The sequence below is a fragment of the Struthio camelus genome, chromosome 5 (assembly GCF_040807025.1).
Source record: "Struthio camelus isolate bStrCam1 chromosome 5, bStrCam1.hap1, whole genome shotgun sequence".
In the NCBI taxonomy this organism is placed as follows: Eukaryota; Metazoa; Chordata; class Aves; order Struthioniformes; family Struthionidae; genus Struthio; species Struthio camelus.
In genome coordinates, this window is record NC_090946.1 from 80,334,008 (window position 1) to 80,348,933 (window position 14,926).

A 14,926-nucleotide genomic window follows, 5' to 3' on the forward strand; every position below is an offset into this window, starting at 1 on the left:
ACTCTAACTGCAGTTCAGAAGCTTTAGGGAACGGGCTTGAAGCGCTGTCTGTGCTCTAAAAGGCATCTGGACAGCTGGAGTTTGGGGATTTCATCCCACTTGTGGAAAAACCACCAAAATGTGCAGCGTTCGTTGACTACTTCTGTCTTTCCGATGGACCTTTATTGGGCTGGTAATAAGGTTGGCTCCGTCGCAGCTCTCTGCCTCCTCTTCCTCCTCCTGGGTGCCTCCCTGCTAATTGCTCGTGATCTCTGCTCTCGGTGCCACCCTGTTGGGCAACCAACGCAGGCGGCGTTTGCAAGCCGGCGCTCACGCGACGGCAGCCCCACCGGACAGCTTTGGAGCGTGTGCCAGCTACTGCTGCGTTTGGCAGGCAGCGGGTCCAGGGATAACCCACCACGCGCTTTGCTTTCCTGCACAGAATTTGGGAATGCTTTTGTGACGCACGTCAGGGCCAGGAACCCGAGACAGGAGCAGTTGCATCTTGTTTTAGGTCGCCCCACTGTGCTGCCTTCCCTCCTCTTCCCTGGTGCCACCCTTCGGCGTGCCAGGGTCGGCTCCGGTTTGGTCTGCACCCTCAACACTCGTTGGGCATCTCAGGAGGCCTCTCGGGATGTCCCTGACGTGCATAGCTGCTTGGCCTGGGGAAGCAAGCAGAGAGCTTGGCTTTTACCCAAAAAAATGTTTAAGCCATTGGCCAACTGAAGAATCCATAATAAAATGTTCTGAATGCGCGCAGGGTATACGAAGCTTGTAAACTGTGTTACGGGGATGCCAGCCTGCTCTGTGGTCACATACCGTACCACGTCCAGCACAACTGCGATCTTCTCTGCCGGGCCTTCGAAAGCTAGATTATTTTTGCCTTTAGACTATGCTGCAAAACTTCACCTTGGAGCAATTTATGTTTGAGATGAGTCCATTGATACCTCATTGTGTGAACTTGAGCCGTGAAACACAGTCCACAGAATCCAGTCCCTCCTTCCCACCCTCAAAAAAAATTGTAGTTTTGAGTCTAAAATGAGAGAGAAATGGGTTTTGAGGTCTCCTTTTTCTAAGAATCATCATGTGGATGTGTAAGGCCTGTAATTTTTATGAGTCACTGGTTCTAGACAGTGGTGATCCAGTGCAGATTTATTCCACTTCAAAACACATTTCCTAATTTAGGGTAACTGGACCAGCATTAAAGAGAGGATTTCCCCTAAACGCTGTCTATGCTTCAAGTAAAATTACAGAGTTTTTATACTTAAACAGCTAACCAATTTTCTGGCCTTCTAAGGGAGCCAAGAATAGGGTGCACTGAAAACTGAAAGTTAAGAGAGCTTCTTCAGAAGATTAACTTTTTTATATATTAAAACTAGGGGCTAGTTTATTACTAGTTTATTCAACTATTACTAGTTTATTCAACTAGTTACTAGCTTATATATCAAAACTAGGCCGGGGTGATTTCCCGTAATTTTAAAATGTGGGTGGGTTTGTGCATGTTCTGAATGCAGAAGTGTCATCAGTGAAACTCTAATTTACGTTGTCGGCGTGGCGGGGTTTTGCTGTGATCACTGGCGTGCAGGGCAGCCACCCAGGACTCTGATTTGGGGTGGTTTGTCCCTCTTTGGGAGGCCTGCAGCGGATGGGGACCCATCTGTGCAGTGTGACAGTATCAGGACATGCAAGTGGGGATATTCAGACAGCACTTCCAGTCGGCGATGCCTTGTTGCATGTATGGTTGAAATACAACAGTATATACAATTGATGCAACAGTCCTGCAAATTTGGGTTCTTGCAGGAGTGAGAACTCATCCCTCGGAGCACTTCTACTGTCATTTCGGGTCCCCAAACCATATCTTGCCTCTTTGCTGCCATGGGAACGGGGAGGTTGGTTTGCATGTCTCCGACGAGGGCAGGCATCAGGACACTGCGGCTCATGGGGGCAAAGCAGCAAAATTGCCCCTTTTTTTACCCCGAGAGACATGGATTTCCATCCCGTCTCTGACCGTGACTCTTTTCCCATCACTAGGGAAGAGGCAGCCTACAATACGCCTTGGTGGGTAAAGGTGCAGCCACTATGGAATTTACTTGGTGGATTCTGTCCCAAAAGAGCCTAAATTTTGAATTGTACACTCTGCAAGGTGGATGTTTTTCTTTAAAGCCATTTTTTTGGGCTCAGTCAACGTGGGCTCAGTCTGTAAAGAAATAAGATTACATCCTAGATCTGCTCTAGGTTTCTGGTTGGGAAATAAATGGGCGCAGCTGGGCAGGGGGAGCTGTGTATGGCATGAAAAGGAGTGAGGGTTACGTGGGACAGAGAGGCCAAGGGTATGTCTTCAGCCAGACCTAGCCCAGCACAAATGGGCTATTCCAGGCTAATGGAAAAAAAGGTAGTGTTGGGAGTAAAATCACTTAGTCCGAAGGCTGGAAAAAATTGTCCCGGAGGTTAAAAGCCCCCTTCATGTTCCCATTTGTGAAATGTATCCTACGAAGTTGCATGAATGCATGGAATGCCTCCTGTGAAACACGCGTTTGTGCTGTGTGCTGCTTTAGCCTCTAAACGAGTGAGCTTTTACCCACTTGATAAAATCTGCTAAGTTTGGTGAAATATTTCTGCCAGGCGTGGATGTTGCAGGAGAATGACTGACGGCTGAAGAAAAAAACAGGTAGCACCAGCAGCCCCCCAGGAATTGGCCCAGAGCGTCTTGCTTTCCCTTCCCTTCTCGTTCCTCTGCCTTCTCCTTTGGGTGCTGGGTCCTGGTGGCACCGGTCTAACATTTGCAAGACTAATGACTGTCGCAGAAGCTAAGGCCTTTGCGATGGATAAGGCGAGGACCTCGGCGGAGGTTGGAGACCGGTGCTCGGCTTTCCACTTGCGCCACGTCACAGATTCGAGCTGGAGAAATGTGAGGATTCAGCCGAGGCTGCTGCTCTTCCAGCATGAGTTGGAGAAAACTTGAAAATACCAACAAATTGGATGCAGACCTAGTGGGGGGGGGGGGGGGGAAGGGTTTGAACCAGTTTTTGATTCGAGCCGTCCCTTCCATATGGAGAGCTCTGCATATCTTTGCAGATTGTTGTTGCTGGCAGGCCCCCGCAGCCTGCCACCAGCGATGCCAGGCGTTCCCAGCAAGAGAGTGAATAGCTGGGGTTTCACACGCTTACACAATAAATAGAAATAAAATACTAAAAGGATCATTTACAGTAATTTCAAGTAGACGTTGCCAGTGCCATCTGTCTCTCGTGTACAGACAAGACAAGGAGTCTCTTTTAAAACAAACAGGATCCCAAGCAATGGTAACAAAAGCATAAATTGCAGGGTAAACGCGCCAGCGTTTTTCAGAAGGTCACTTCTTTTAGTTCACCCGCATTTCACTGGCCGTTTTTGCTTCAGAGTGGCCTTTGAGACGACAAGCCTGGCTTCCGCTGGGGAAAAAAAAAAAAAAAGGGTGAAATATTAATAGATTATTTTAATTGTGAATTGGGGGCTGAAATCGAGTCCTCGGATAAATATCTTACCCCAGATGAACAACTCCAGGAAATCAGCTTCTCTAGAAGTGCGATGTGACTTAGAGTTTCCTAAGAACCACAAACGTGTGTAAAGGACTTGCAATGTTTTACGCCACTTGTATCCTTTCAAGGTTTCTCTCCTGCTCTTATGACTAAGAAAACAGGATTTGGGGGGCTGGAGCTGTACAGCAATTCCTTGTCCCAGTTTCCAATTAGCTAGAGTATTACCATCTGCAAGCCCTTACACCCTTGGATAGTCTCTGCTTTAGCTACAGTAACTAAACACCGTGTTTGCCAAGCCTGTCCCTTTTCAAAACATGTTTGAAAACCCTTTGTAAACGTATTAATCATCAGCAGTGGCAAACTTTTTTTCACTAGTAGTTTACTAAAAGGTTGAAAAGTACAGCCAGAAAATGTCCAAAGTTGATTCTCGCTTTTTCTCTAATTCTTGTGTAGGAAATGAAAACAACGTAGCAGCTCTCTTGCTTTTTTTGTGTTGTGTGCTTTTTAGCACAAGGGACATTTCCCCCCCCCCCCCAACCCTGAAGCATGCAACTGGCATTATAAGCCTCTATAATGGTGGTATGTCTAGTATTCCTGTGAAATTTGTGGTTTATCAATGCCAAACTTAGTGGACTGCCGAAGGAGCGGGGCTGCTCTGCAATCCGCGCGAGTAGTGCGGCGCGGCGGCGGGATGCCGCTGCCTTGCCCGTGCCCTGCAGGGATGCAGCGTTTGGCAGCAGCTGCCGAAAACTTGCAGTTATTCTCTGTAATCCCAAGGTAGCGTCATGAACAACTGAGGAACTGTAAAAAAAAAAAAAAAAAAGTCACTTTGAAATCAGATGGTCAAACTTTGGGCCCTCTCCAGCAGATTGCTTTCAGGAGCCGAGCTTGGCCTGGAGCCCTCCTCTTGGCCTCTTTGAATGGTTTCAGCTGAGAGCCTGTATCAGTTGCTAATGTACCATAAATAAACATAAGAGTATAAACCTTGCTAGCAAAATACCCGGGGAACTCCTCATTTTGTGCGTGTCGTCCCTTCCACATGACCCTGGTTATCCTGATGGATTTTTTCATAGTGATATCAGCTAGACATGATAAATGTGAATCGAAATAGCAGGCTGCATTCACACGCTAGGTATTCGTCGCTAGAAATGGTCAGAAAGTTGCTTTTTTAGTGACGGTGAAACTTGCTGTTGTCCGTTAGTGAGTGCGGGGGTGGAGAGCTTATGCTAGGCGGTCTGTAAGTGGTAATAATAAATCAGGGTTAAATTAATTGGAGCGTGGACAGACTTACTTGCTCAACCCTTCCGTGCCTCGTCGCTGCCAGCGGAGGGGTGCAGAGCCAGAGGATGGTGCAAGGACCCGCCACATGGCTAAATCCAGAGGTGCCCGACCTCTGGATGAGGGAACGCCGTGGGACAAGCGCTCATTAGCGGTCACCTATGGGAAAAGCATAGTCCATTATTTAAAATAGCATCGCAGTGACGCTGTTAACGGCGTTACCAGCATCGCTCCGGAGAGCTCGCGGTGCTTCGTGGGACAGGATGGGACGGGGGAGCCCGCGTGCCAGCCCCGTTGGCCGGGCGCAGGGCAGCGAAGGTCGGGGGACGTGGGACGTAGCCTGCCAGGGAAGCTGTGCTGTAATAAATAAAAAGGAAAAAAAAAAAGATAATCCCTGAAATCTGTTTGTAGTTGTAAGCCAGTAGTGGCAGCCTTACGCTGACGAACGTGGAAACAATTACGGTAGAGTTTGGTTTTGCGATTTAATGGTGTCGTATCTATGCTTCTGGGTCCTTTTCCTTCCAGCTGCTTACCGCCGGGGCCGATCTCTGCCAGTGCAGAAGACAGGCAAACTGAAAAAGCCCAAGTGCTGCAGCCGTAAAAATGCTGGTGTTTTCTACTGTAGCTGCAGGAGATGGATCCATACCGCTTCCACGGGGGTTTGGAAGGAACGGTCTTGGGGTTTACGCACTAAAACGAGCCAGATGTGTCTGTCCGGAGTAGGACGGGAATCCTGTCTGATAAAAGTCCTTGTGGTGAATGAGCTCATAGTGTGTCGTGGGCTTGGGGGCGAGGAGGCAAGGAGAGCTCGTTTCCAGCCTGCCGTTCTCACCGGTTGCGTCCAGTCAAGAAAGAGGCCGGTGTAGGCAGAAGTGAATCAGTGTAGGAAACACATCTGCCTTCTTAGAGTGCAGCCCAGATGTGTCCGATTTAGATCACGTGCTGGGGAGCGAATTCCAGTTTTAATTATATTCCTGGGCCTGGGAGTGCACAGCAAACTCCCACTGCTGTCAGGGGGACGGCTGTGCACGAACCGTGCAACCTCGCCCTGTTAGAATAACCACTTATTTATTAGAACAAATACTTATTGTATTGATACTTATCGTTCAGCGATCCTCTTGGTGGGAAAATAGACTCTAGCTGCACTGCAACCAGTTCTGTCTCCTTCGTTTCCTATCCCCCGCTCCCCTGTCTTTGATCTGCTCCTGCGTTTCCTAGTCTGCAGCAATTCATTGTACTGCAGGCAGCTGCCTACAACCACGTCCCCTGCAATGTTTTAAAACAATCAACGGGGAAATAGTGCTGTCGGCATTTTGCGTTGGAGCTCATCTGGAGGGAGATGCAGGGGAGAGCGGGCGGGCGAGCGTCTCGGGAGGCAGCGCTCCCCGGGCGTTGTGTCCGGATCGCGTTCGGCAGGTAATCCGCGCAGCCAAGAGTCGCAGGAAAACCTGGAAACTCTTGATTCCCGAGAAGTTAAATGTCATGCAAATCGTGCAAACGTATCGAGGAGACCTGGCAGTAAGAGCACGCCTGCGGGTTGGCGCTGCTGCTGTGACGGAGCGTTAAGAGGGCTCATGTTCGCGCCCAGGTCATCGTCTCCAGCAGGCTGGCAGGGGAGCTTGCACGTAGCCCCCAGACGGACGGGGGGCACCGGTAGCCTGAAAACAGCAAGTTTCTCCCGGGGCAATTTGTTACGTGTCTTAGAAGCTAAAGCTGCAAGCGAAAAAACAACGTGCTAGTAAGACAGGGATTGTGGGGTTTTTTTCCCCATAATGCATTAAGACTTCAAAGCTTTGCACATCTCCATGCAGCTAGGCGTTTTCAGGGGGAACACGCGGAAACCGGAGCTGGGAAACAACAGAGGCGCTTGAACAGAGACAGCCAGCTGCGGAGAAGAGCGCTGAAGCTCTTCTTTCCAGACTCAAGTACCACCGATAATCTCCTTTTCCTAATTTGAGTTCTATGTCAGAGCTCTCAGACCTGCATTTTGTGGTCTTTCATCATTGCAATAAAATGGCTTATCTTTGCCCTATCGGAAATCTCCCCAGGGGCGCAGCTCAAAACCCTTCGTGGGCGACGTGTTGTGTGGTTCTGCACCTTCTCGTGGCAGAATGGCTCTTGCATCGCTCCGGTCGCGTCTCCCACGGCTCTGCTCTGTCCCCCATGATTCCCCGAAACGCTTTTTTCACCCAGACCAACAACAAAAGCGCAGGAATGGAAATTAAATGCACAGCGCTCTAATTGCTGAAGCTGCAGTGTCTGTGATGGAAGTTAGGACTCTCGGGGAGGATTTCAGTACTGAATCACTAGTCTTGTAACCCCTTTTTTCTGTAAGTTTTCTGTAAGTTTTTATATAGTTCTTGTTTTCTTGAGCCATGCTGATTATGTGCTTTCTTGAAACATATCACGATAGTCCCATGATTTAAAGCACAAATGCACTATTATGCTCTTCATTTCCGATTACACATTTTAAAAACTATTTATGCTAGTTTGGGGCAGGAAAGTGGGAGAAGCAAAGGAAACACTTTGGCCAAGATCTGTTTAAAGAGTGGGTGCCTTAAATTTAGCCTCCGAAATTCCTATTCTGATAAGTAAATAAACAGCTTGACTCTTGGATTGGTCCAAGAGAAGTGAGAATAGCTGGTCTGCAGGTGCCTGAAGAGGAATCAAAGTGTTCATTAAAAAAGTAGTATTTAAGACAATGTGTGGAAATGCCTCTAGTCTCTCTGTCACAGGAGCTGGTAGTGCTTGTGTATGCATTTGAGTGACTGTGCCTGGAAAATAGCGTATAAAGGTGATTTTTCCCTGAACGAGATGGTTACCTCTCCAGCCCTTGGTGCAGGAGGAGAGGCTTACAGGCAGGGGTTTGTAGGAAGGATATTCTCAGCTTTATTTTTAACAGCTGCGGAGCAGGAAAGTCAGCCAAGGGAGATTTTGCAAGTTACTGGATGTTGTTACTAAAGAAAGGGTTTTTTTCTTTCTTTCTTTCCTTGTTTTTGTCTTTTCTTTGTAAAATTGTTCCATTTTCTCCCTAGACATCAGGCATCCAGAAGAGCTCTCCCTTTTGAGGAAACCCAGAGATCCGTCGAAGAAGAAAAAGAAGAAGTTGGATGATCAATATGAAGACGAGGCCCTCGAACTGGAGGGCCCGCTCATCACTCCGGGATCAGGTAAGTCGGGGCTTGCTCTGTGAGTTATGGGCTTACGGGGAAGGGGTTGGGAGGAGATGGCCAAAAAATGACATTGGAACATGTGCAAAAAAAAAAAACCCATATATAGCAGCAGTGGTCTCACCTAATTTCTTGAGGTCTGAGCAAGAAAGGGACCCCAGAAAAATTCAGCAAGTTATCCAGGGCTGCAGCACTCGGTCCTGACGGCACAGATGAGTGCCTGAAGCTGTGAGGTATGCAAGGAAACAGAACAACGCCAGACTTCATAAAATAGAAAGGAACCAAGTGTGACTACTTTAGCGCTCAGATTGCGTTACTGGAATGTTTTCTTATGCCATTAAGACAGGACTTAAATGGAAAATCATTCCTAACTTGAAATTCCAAGTGTGTTTTAGCCAGTACCACAGTTCTAGTAATTTAGTTATAGCCCAGCAAAAATGGTCTTTCTATTAATCGTATTAGTGTTCCCTTATATTAAGGGCCTTGCTGCAGATCTCTATGTTCAGCGTAACATGGCTAACAGAATAACTCTGCTAACAAGATAACATCGCTTGCCGCAGGCAGCAAATTGATCCGGACGGGCGTTTGCAAACTTAGCATTTTGTCAACGATGAAGCAGTAGATGGTGAGCGGTGCTCCGAACCGGCCGTGGCCGTGCAAGGCTGGCGGTCGAAGGCGCGTGACAGCAGCTTCGCAGCTAGGCCGGCACGCGGGAGCGCTTCACCGCGGAGGGACTCGCAGAGAAGGACGCAGCCATGCGTGCTGACGGGCGGTTAGCCGTGTCCGGCTGCCAGAGCTCTTGGTTTTAAGAGGGAAGCAGGGCAGCTTTACTTCAAAAAAAAAAAAAAAAAAGTCTCGCTGGAGGGACGGAGCTGGCCCGGCTCTCCGAGCACCCCAACGTGGGGCTCGCTCCAGCCAGTGGTTCAGGAGATTGGCCACAGGAGGTGGTTGGAAACGGAGAGCGAGAATTGCCTCCAGTGACCGATCATCAAGGGAGCACGTCCACCAAGATGCTCCGGAGTCGCAGTTGGGGAGCGTTGGGCGTTACGGGCTCCGTAGCAAACCATGGGTCCCTCGGTCCTTGTAGCAAGGGAGAAACAACCCTTTTCTTCCCCATTCTCTCTTTGTCCTTCAACGTGCTTTAAAATACTTCTGGGATACTCATCTCCCCCTCCTCTGAACAGCCTGACTAGAAGAATGTTCACTGCCCGTTTCAAGGCTTAAATCAGTTTTCATTGTCATTTGGCATTTTTGGCTTTGAAGGTAGTAATTAGCCTTTCTGAAAGGCAGCGTTGGAGAAGAGCCGCTCTATTAGATTAATAGGAAATACTTGGCTGGCTTTGTAGGAAATGAATGCAAAAGATATTTTTTAATTTCAATTATTTATTATTCTTTCAGCAAGTGACTTTGAACTGTCTTGCTTTTTTTTCTTTCCTGTTTTACTTCTATGAATGAATAACTTGCTGCAGTTTTACTTACTGCAGTTACCGGTGATGTTTAGGTCCTGTTAGTTAGCAGTCATGTTTTTAATCTGAATAAACTTTTAGCAATTAGCTGTCCCTAATATTGTTCCAACATTAGTTCATGTGCGGAATGCTTATGTAAAATGAGTTAATATTTCTGGATCTGCTTATTTCAGTGCATGTAGATTTAATAGGCATATTTTGACACTGAGACACCCTGTTGCTTGGTAAGCTAGCAGTAAAACCAGTTGAAATCGCTATAGGCAGAGCTGTCAATACACCCACAGTAAGCATTGCCCAGCGCTTTAAGTCCTGCATTCACTTGTTTATAAGTTAGCCCAACTTATAGCTGTGTAAACTGAAATTTTCTGTGACAATGTTCACCTCAGGCAAATTTTTTGAAGGAAGCTGCTTCTGAAATACTTCGGCCGTCTTGGAGAACGTGATTAGGAGAAAATCCAAGGGACGTTTTCTTGGAGACATTCTGCTCCTCCGTGCTTTGGAGCAGAAACATGAATAGAGAGGGAAGGTGGGCTTTCACATGAGGCATGTGCGTGGATGTCCATAGGAAAACCTGCCAACGTTTCTTAGTGCTTTGTAGCTAATTTCCCCAAGATTCACCCCGGCACGTGTTGCGTCATCAAACCGTGGAGCTCGCTGCTGCAGGATGGCGAGGAAGCCGTGGGGCTGGACAAATTTGGAAAAGCCTTGGATATATTTGTGGAAATCGCTATGAACCGCACACTGCTGCGATGCAGTATTGCTACCGTCTCCTGCCCAGCAGAAGCGGGTTTTGCTTTTGCTGGCCCGGGTTGTGTTCAGCCCTGCCCGTCTGCTCTGCGGCCGCAGAAACGTGGTGCCAGCGCGATGCTAGCGGAGATGGGGAGAAGGCGTCCCTTTTGAGACGTTGTCTAAACCAGCGATGGACCCGCAGTCAGTGCTTTTGATGAGCAGGTGACATCAAAGCTAGTTTTGATTATGGTCCCATCAAAATGGTGCGGAGTTTGCTGGCATGGGTTGCATTACCTTCTGCAGAGGGGTCTGTCAGCCGTCACATCATTTTGCTCAATTCCAGATGAGGCCGACATGCCCAGAATTATCCATGTCATTTCCTCACTCCTAAACATTGTGGGAAAATTCTCAGTTGCGTCCTGGGGGTGCTGCGAAGTGTTTAAGTAGAGCAAAGGATTTTTAATGTTTACTTCTTAGAAACTGCTCGAGAGGAAGATAATTCATCATCAGGAAATACATGAAATTATCTGGAGGGGCTTTCCAAAATGCGGAACAATGCGCGGAGTAGTTGGGGGGTTGTCCGTGAGTATTCCCAACTCCAAAATTTCCCTGTTTTGAGGGATTAAAACCTTTCTTACGGCTTCTTGAGATACCCATCTTAAAAAAAGACAATTTGGAAAGGTTTTTCTATTGTTTTGGTCTCAGACATTTCCAGAGGTTTAGCTCAGCTTTCCGTAATTTCTAGCTCATTCAGTGAGGAGGGATCTTTTGGAGTAAAGCGCCTGTGGCCATAGAGCTGGACGGTAGCCTAAGACAGTGTCTAAACGCAGGAACGGCACAGGAGACCTGACTTCTGCCATTTCAACGCTGCCAAGTGCTTCCTTCAGCAACCTTAATAGCATTCTTTTTAAGGTCGATTTTGAACGTCTGCGCACATGCCGGTGATTTTTATAAAAATTGCCCTCTCTTACGAGCGAGGAAAACCAACATGCTGCCCAGCAGCAGGGAGAGAGAAGGTGGGAGCGGAGCGGGGAGAGGCAGAGGTGGGGAGCACCTCCCGGGAGAGGCGGAAGAATTAGACACGGCCCTCTGCCAAAAAGCCAAGTGTTGGCCTTTCTAGGTACTGTTGCGCAGATCTGTGTGTAGCAAAAGGATGTTGAGCTCATTGCCCGATTTATATACACAGTGGAATTACTTACATTAGGGTCATTGAACCTCGGTTATTTTGCAAATCTGGATTTTACCCGCTTAATGTAAAAATCAATGCTCCCATGAGATCAATAGGGACTATTTAGCTCTCAGCTATTTTTGGATATGAGATACCATTCTGGCTCAGCTTTCTTTTGCTCATATTCGTAATTAAAAAAAAAAAATTTTCTATTTTGCATCTGTATGAGCTGTAAAGCTTTAAAACACCTAGAAGCAATGCTTGCTTCAGAATTAGTTTTGTGCCAAATAGCACCACTTACTGAACATCCTAATATCAAATATAGTTGGCTATCGGAGCAAGCTCTTCTGTCTGTGAAAACGTGACATTTCTGTATCCAGCCATTTCCTCTAACACGAATAAAATAACCTGGAGTCATTTCGGATGCTTTGTCTGCCAGGTCAGGTAACAGTACTGCAAGTTGTGTATAAAGAGGTGGGTTAGATTCTGGGTATCTTTGTGATCATTTCAGTATTTGTTAAAAAAATTGCAGTTTGATAGATACATTAATATCTAATCAGAGCAGTAATTTAACACTGTCTTCCCAAACTGGAATTTATGCCCCTTATTTTGTAAGTATTCCCCATTATTTAGCCTGACTTGTGCGCTTTTCAACCAAGCGAAGCAACCTCATGAAATAATCAGCAGGTCTGCAAAATTTGTGCTTTGGGAGTGGCTTTGGTTTGTCATATTGCAAGGCAGTCAAAGGGTGAGGAACGGAGAGAAAAAATACATATTTCTTCCTCTTCAGTAACAGCTGAGATTATACAGCAGGGCAGTAACATAAACACATATTTTGAAAATGCCGCAGTAGGCGCTGCCTTGCTTCTCCGTAGCTGGAGTCTGCTCTGCAGTAAGTTACCGTGAAAACACGGCAGTTTAAGGTCTGCATTGAAAAAGTGCGATTGCCAGAATCACAGCGCTTTAATAAATAGTCTGCGGGAACAGTAGGAAGCTCGGAGAATCCACATCTTTCCTATCCAGTCTAAACTATTTTGCAATAAGCATATTTTTGCAAACTCATTTAAAACGTCCTTCTGGTGTTAAGATGAATCAGTTTAAATAGGCAAGTCTGTCGTTTACATTTACTACAACTTGGGCGTTTCAGGGTGTGTTGAAAACTCCTCCAGCTGTGTTTCTGGGGGTGAAAAGCTTGTCGGTCCCGGAGATTTGAGTGCATGCTGGGGCGGTGAGGAGGAGCTCGTGCATCTCCTGAGGCCGAAGAAGGCCACCAAGCCCCAGCAAAGGCCAGGAAGGGACCGGCTCTGCTGGGACAGAGGTCGGGCTTGCAGTCGGGTTTGGGAGATTAAACCTCGCCTGTGCTATTCTGACCTGTTACAAAGGTGCATGTTTTCAGCTTCTGTCCTTTTTTCTCTGACTTCTCCTCCGGTGTCTTTCTCTTGCCTTCTCACTTCCCTCCTTTCTTTCCCTCTCTATAGGCACCGATATTCTTTACATCGGCCCCGTGAAAGGTGAGCTCCACCTCAGTAGGACTTTTTGCGCTCTGTCTCTTTCTTAGTTTATTTTCCCGCTCCTCTAAAACTTTTGACTTCCAAAATCTTTAAGTGACGACTGATCACTGGTAAGTCGGTCGCCGCTCGTGGCCACAGCGTCCCAGGTGCTGCAGAAACGCGGAGAGGAAGTGCTGTCCTCACAGACCTCAGAGCACGGAGGTCTGAATATTTTCCCATGGATTCAGGCTGAAATGACTTTTCCATCAGTTCTGCTCTTCAAGAAGAGCTGAGAGAGAGAGAGAGAGAGGCAGCTCTTCATGGGAAAACAAGCAGTGCAGTGTTTTCTGATTGTGGAAAAAAATCATAAAAATGGAATCAGAAGGGTTTTCATCTGTTTGTTGAGTTGGCTTTGTATTGAGCAGATGCGGTCTGGCCATAAGCTAACACGATGTGTTTATTCCTCTTACTGGTAGGAAACATATATTCAAGCCCAGGACTGTACAGCAAAACTATGACACCAACCTACGACTCTCACGATGGCAGTCCTCTGTCGCCAACCTCAGCCTGGTTTGGAGACAGTGCCTTGTCGGAGGGAAATCCAGGCATCCTGGCCGTGAGCCAGCCCGTCACATCCCCAGAATCCTTAGCAAAAATGTACAAGCCACAAGCGCTTCTTGATAAAGCCAAAATCAACCAAGGGTGAGTTAAGGGTTTGTTTTTCTTTTCTCTTTTTCTTTTCCTCTTTTTTTTTTTTTGTCTTAATATGTGGTTTTAAATTGCATTCTTGCAAGAGTCATCACAGCTTTTTGTGTGTGTTGCCCGTTGTTGACAATTTGCAGATGGCTGGATTCGTCCAGATCTCTTATGGAACAGGAGGTGAAAGAAAATGAGGCTTTGCTGCTCCGGTTCAAGTACTACAGCTTTTTTGACCTGAATCCAAAGGTACAGAGTTATTTATTTCACTTGCACCTTGCAGGCAGACATTTCAAGCAAAGGCCACCTGTGTCTCTAGTATTCATTTGTGCTGGCAAGTCCTCACCTTGAACACCTTTGAACAGTGGTCACGTGTGCATCAAGCCCTGGATGTACATGCTTATGTGTTACTGGTCTGCTGAGGTTTAGGTATTGCTTGGGTTGCCCTAAGGGTTGTTTAAATGCTTTTAAAGGCTTTTCAATCTCAAATTGAAGTGTGGGTTGAAATACAAGGGTTAACTATCTCCTAATTATGCTTGAAGCATGGGTCTTCCCATGGAGGGTGTTTTACAACTGTCCTGTGTTTTTGCGTTGTGCTGTAGTACGATGCGATCAGGATCAACCAGCTCTACGAACAGTCAAAGTGGGCTATTCTGCTGGAGGAAATCGAGTGCACAGAGGAAGAAATGATGATGTTTGCCGCGTTGCAGGTAGGAGACAGGCTGAGATACTTACGTTTGTAATTAAACTTAATTGTAGCTTTTCAGATTTCTCTGTTGCTGAATATTGATGAGCGTGTTAAGTTTAATGTGCTCTAAATGGTGTTTTAAAAGCCTCGTCTTGTCTTTGGTGGGGAACTTGGACTTCTTGTGCTGGTAGAAGTTGGACTGTTTCCTGTTTGCTAATACTCGCTTGAGCTTATTAGGTAGTTTAAATATTTATTGCTTATTACTTCTCATGAAAAGGAATTTAGCTTGCTTTTACCAAACATGTTTATGTCTATTTTAACTTTTAGTTTTGCCCTTTTTTAAAAATCCCAGTAAGTACATTAGGTTACTGAACTATGACTTTCTGGCATGCTGCCTCCAGGACAGCTGGTGATTATCTGTGGGTTTCCCAGAACTATTTATGTATCTGTTTTATGAAATAATTCTGTGTGATTTGGCATAAATAATACACCTGCTATTGACTTCTGTAAGACGGATGGCAGCCCATTTATTACGGGTGGCCTGGCGTTCCTCGGGGCCGCTCTCCTAGGAAGAAAGAACAAAACTAGAAATATAAAGACTCAGTTTACTTCTCTGAGTGGTCCAAAGTAGACAGAGCATGGTACTGACCGGGCGGTTAATACTACCAACTTTGTGGATTTCTGTGGCAAAAATAGTTGAAGTGCGAGAAGGTGTAAAATGTGCACATACGTGTGCGTATGCCCACA

General features: G+C 46.6%; 1 protein-coding gene across 1 annotated transcript in view; it reads left to right on the forward strand.

Moving 5' to 3' along the window:
- Positions 1 to 14,926, forward strand: part of FERMT2 (FERM domain containing kindlin 2) — a 92,453-nt gene that overhangs the window by 61,861 nt on the left and 15,666 nt on the right. Inside the window, 5 exon segments of the mRNA XM_068947531.1 lie at positions 7,808 to 7,942; positions 12,784 to 12,816; positions 13,272 to 13,497; positions 13,638 to 13,740; positions 14,094 to 14,201. Coding sequence (XP_068803632.1) covers positions 7,808 to 7,942; positions 12,784 to 12,816; positions 13,272 to 13,497; positions 13,638 to 13,740; positions 14,094 to 14,201 — 605 coding nt within the window.